Below are 3,475 nucleotides of genomic sequence, written 5' to 3'. Positions count from 1 at the left end.
GACGCGGAACTGCGCCCCTCGCCGGGGAACCGAGGCAGAGATTTGGGGTTCCCAGGGGCCCAGCCTCCCGCGACCCTCAGACTGGAATGACAGAGGGGTCGGCAAGCGGCCAAACCCCTGCTTCTCCCCGCCTTCCCCCTCGGTCCCCGGGGTCCCCAGGGGCCAGCGGGCGCCGCCCCCCAGGACTGCGGGGAGCGGCCGGGCTCGGCGGGGGCGGCGCGGGCGGCAGTACTCGGAGGATTACGGCGGCGGGGCTGGGCGGTTTCCCGCCGCCGCCGGTGAATGAGCCCGACTGCGCGGCGCCGAGTGGAAGCTCCGGCCGCGTCCAGGTGCCGAGACCGCGCGTGTCCGTGTCCACGGGACAGCCCGCCCCGCGCACTCCCGGCGGCGCAGCACCCGTGGGCAGGTGAGTGCAGGCGCCCGCCAGGTTCCGCGAGGGCCACCAGCACCCCGTCTTCACCCCAAGCGGAGCTGGGGGATGGGGGACAGAAGGGGGAGGGGTCAGCTCGCTGGCCTGCCAGCCCCCCACCTCCGCTTCTTCCCTTCCCCAGCCGCGAACGCCGGAGCCCTGTGCCCTGGGAGAAGCCACAGGTGGGTGGGAGCTTGGGGGAGGGCGGAACTGGGACTCTGGGAAGGGGGTCCACCCACCCCCTGGGGTGCCTCCCCTCTGGACCGAGGTAGAAGCCTTTAGAAAGCGCTTTGAGATCCTCAAAAGGTGGATGGGGGCCAGAGGGGCCGCTGTTCCCTGGGGGCCCCCAAGAGTCAGGATGACCCCCCAGCTCCCTAGGCTTTGGTGCAGGGAAGCTAAGGGGATCCCCCTGGGGGGCTAAGCCCACCCCAACCCCATCTGGGGCTACGGGGTGATTCAGCTGGCCTTGTGTCCAGGTAACTTCCATAAACAGGTACGGGGACCTCCTCTTGCCCCCCCCCCAAACATGAGGGCCTGCAGCTGCTGACCCCTGCTTCTCTTCTCAGACGCTGCAGAGGCCCCCTGGCCACCTCCTGCCGCCCCCATGAAGAAAACCAACATGTGGTTCTTGGATCGGCTGCGGGTGTCTGGGGAAAATAGTGCCGCGGGAGGCGAGGGGGGAGACAAGGCCTCCAAGGGGCCCCTGTACAGCAATGTGCTCACCCCGGACAAGATCCCCGACTTCTTCATCCCTCCCAAGCTGCCGGTGGGACCCCCAGAGACGGAGGGGCAGGCCGAGGGGGGTCCATCCGCAGCAGAGCCAGAGCCGGGCCCGGCCCCGGCCTCCCCCCGGCGAGCCCCATGGAGCCCCCGGCTCCCCGCCAAGCTGGCGGCCGAGAGCAAGAACTTGCTGAAGGCCGCGACCCGGCACGTGATCCAGATCGAGAGCGCCGAGGACTGGCCAGCAGAGGAAGCCTCGGCGACCGACTCCCTGGCGGTGGGCGCCATGTCCCTGCCCTCAGTGCCCAAGGCCCAGACGGCCTACGGCTTCGCCACCCTGGCCGAGAGCCCGCACACGCGGCGCAAGGAGTCCCTGTTCCACAGCGAGCACGGGGCCCTGTCCCAGGTCGGCTCCCCGGGTGCTGGGCGCCGCCAGGCGGGCGCCAAGGCCAACGGGGGTGACGGGGCATCCAGAGAGGCCAGCGGGGCGCTCATGAGCCCCAGCCGCTACTTCAGTGGCGGGGAGAGCGACACGGGGTCCTCCGCTGAGTCTTCCCCATTCGGGTCCCCCCTACTCTCACGGTCCATGTCGCTGCTCAAAGGCTTCGCCCAGGACAGCCAGGCCAAGGTGAGCCAGCTCAAGCACTCGGTGGGCCGGCACGGCTCGCTGTCTGCCGACGACAGTACGCCCGACACCAGCCCTGGCACCCGGCGGCGCCTGCCCCGCCGGCCCACCCCAGAGCCAGGCCCCGAGCCGGGCCTGGCGCCCCGCGCGGAGCACGCCGTGCGCATGGGCCTGCGGGGCAGTGTGCGGCTGCTGGCCGAGTATGAGGCGGCCCAGGCCCGCCTGCGGGTGCGGCTGCTGGCCGCCGAGGGCCTGTATGACCGGCTCTGCGACGCGCGCAGCATCAACTGCTGCGTGGGCCTGTGCCTGGTGCCCGGGAAGCTGCAGAAGCAGCGCAGCACCATCATCAAGAACAGCCGCCACCCCGTCTTCAACGAGGACTTCTTCTTCGACGGCCTGGGGCCCGCCAGCGTCCGGAAGCTGGCCCTCAGGATCAAGGTGGTCAACAAGGGCAGCAGCCTCAAGCGGGACACGCTGCTGGCCGAGAAGGAGTTGCCCCTGACTTCCCTGCTCCCCTTCTTGTGAAGCCCTGCCCTCCCTGCGCAGGGAAGACCCCACCTCCCCTCCCCACCTGGGCCCTGACAGCAGGAGGCCCCTGGGCCCGGGAGGCCCGGGAGGGAGGCGGGGAGGGAGGGCGCTGCGCTGCGGCTGGGCCAGGATGCTGCCCTGGAGCCGGCAGTGGATATTGTTTTTCATGGATTGATTTTTTTCAGGGCAGCCGAGAGGGGCCACCTTGCAGGGCTGTCTCTCTCCCCCCTCCTGCCACCCATCCCTGAGGTCCACACACCTCGATGCCACCCCATCCCTCTTGGACAGAAGCGTCCGGGAACCCCTGCCAGGGGGCGGCCAGATGGCTGAGAGGCTCCCGAGGAGAGCGGTGCAGGCCTGGCTCCTGCCAGCGGGGCCCATGGGACCGCAGCCTCCCAGCAGGCCGGCTCTGGGCAGCCCCTGAACTTCCAGGCTCCAAAGTGGGAGTGGGTAGGGGGGCTGGGGTGCCCAGGGCTGAGGAGGGTTGGGCCCTGGCAGTGGAGGGTCCCAGGAGAGGAAGCAGGGCGATGCCTCCCGTCCCTCCAGGGAGACGGCCCTCCCGCACTTTGCCTCCCACCCTTTCTCAGTTTGCTGTTTCCGGCCAGGCCTGGCAGCCCCCGCACCTGCTGTGACCCCATGGAGGGGGCGGCTGAGAAGAGGCCAGAGAGCTGCCCCTCAGTCTCTTTGCAGCTGGGCCTGCTGCCCCTGTCACCTGCCCTGTGGCGCCCTTGGCAGCTGGATGCCGGGGGTGGAGTGGGAGGGGGGTGGCCCACATGACCGAGCCTGTGGTGTTTACTCCACGTGTGTAAATAGATTTTGCTTCGGTGGGTGGGGCAGAGGAGCAGGCAGTGGGCACTGCTGGGCTGGGCAGGGCAGCTTTCAGTGTGTGGGTTCTCGAGTGGCTTTTGTGGAGTTTCCCAGCTTCCTGAAATGGATACGCCGCTGGGGGCAAGGGCCAGCCCAGGCCAGCCCCTCCACCTCTCCCGGGTGCCTGCGGGGCAGGGGTGGGCCGGAGAAGTCCACCTGGCCTCGGCGTGCCCCTCCCTGTCCAAGTACTGTCCCTCCTGCGCTCGGTTTCCACATCCCACGGTGGGGTCCACCCCCACCAGGCGGTGGGAGGCACGTGTCCCCTTCTGCCCGTGAGCATCCGGTGAGAAACCAGCACAACCTGGGGACTGAGGATGAAGGGCTGG

General features: G+C 69.6%; 1 protein-coding gene across 1 annotated transcript; it reads left to right on the top strand.

Annotated features, from left to right (window-relative positions):
- Nucleotides 1-998: 998 nt before the first annotated feature.
- Nucleotides 999-2,279, top strand: C2CD4C (C2 calcium dependent domain containing 4C; the record flags this gene model as incomplete). The annotated part of the gene is made up of 1 exon (XM_084251237.1): nt 999-2,279. The coding sequence occupies exon 1, from the start codon at nt 1,014-1,016 to the stop codon at nt 2,277-2,279; it is 1,266 nt and encodes a 421-aa protein (XP_084107363.1). The 5' UTR covers nt 999-1,013.
- Between the last annotated feature and the right edge of the window lie 1,196 nt (nt 2,280-3,475).

This window comes from Talpa europaea (genome assembly GCF_964194135.1).
Source record: "Talpa europaea genome assembly, chromosome: 12".
In the NCBI taxonomy this organism is placed as follows: Eukaryota; Metazoa; Chordata; class Mammalia; order Eulipotyphla; family Talpidae; genus Talpa; species Talpa europaea.
Note: the sequence above shows the minus strand (reverse complement) of the source record. Positions and strands in the feature narration are given on the sequence as shown.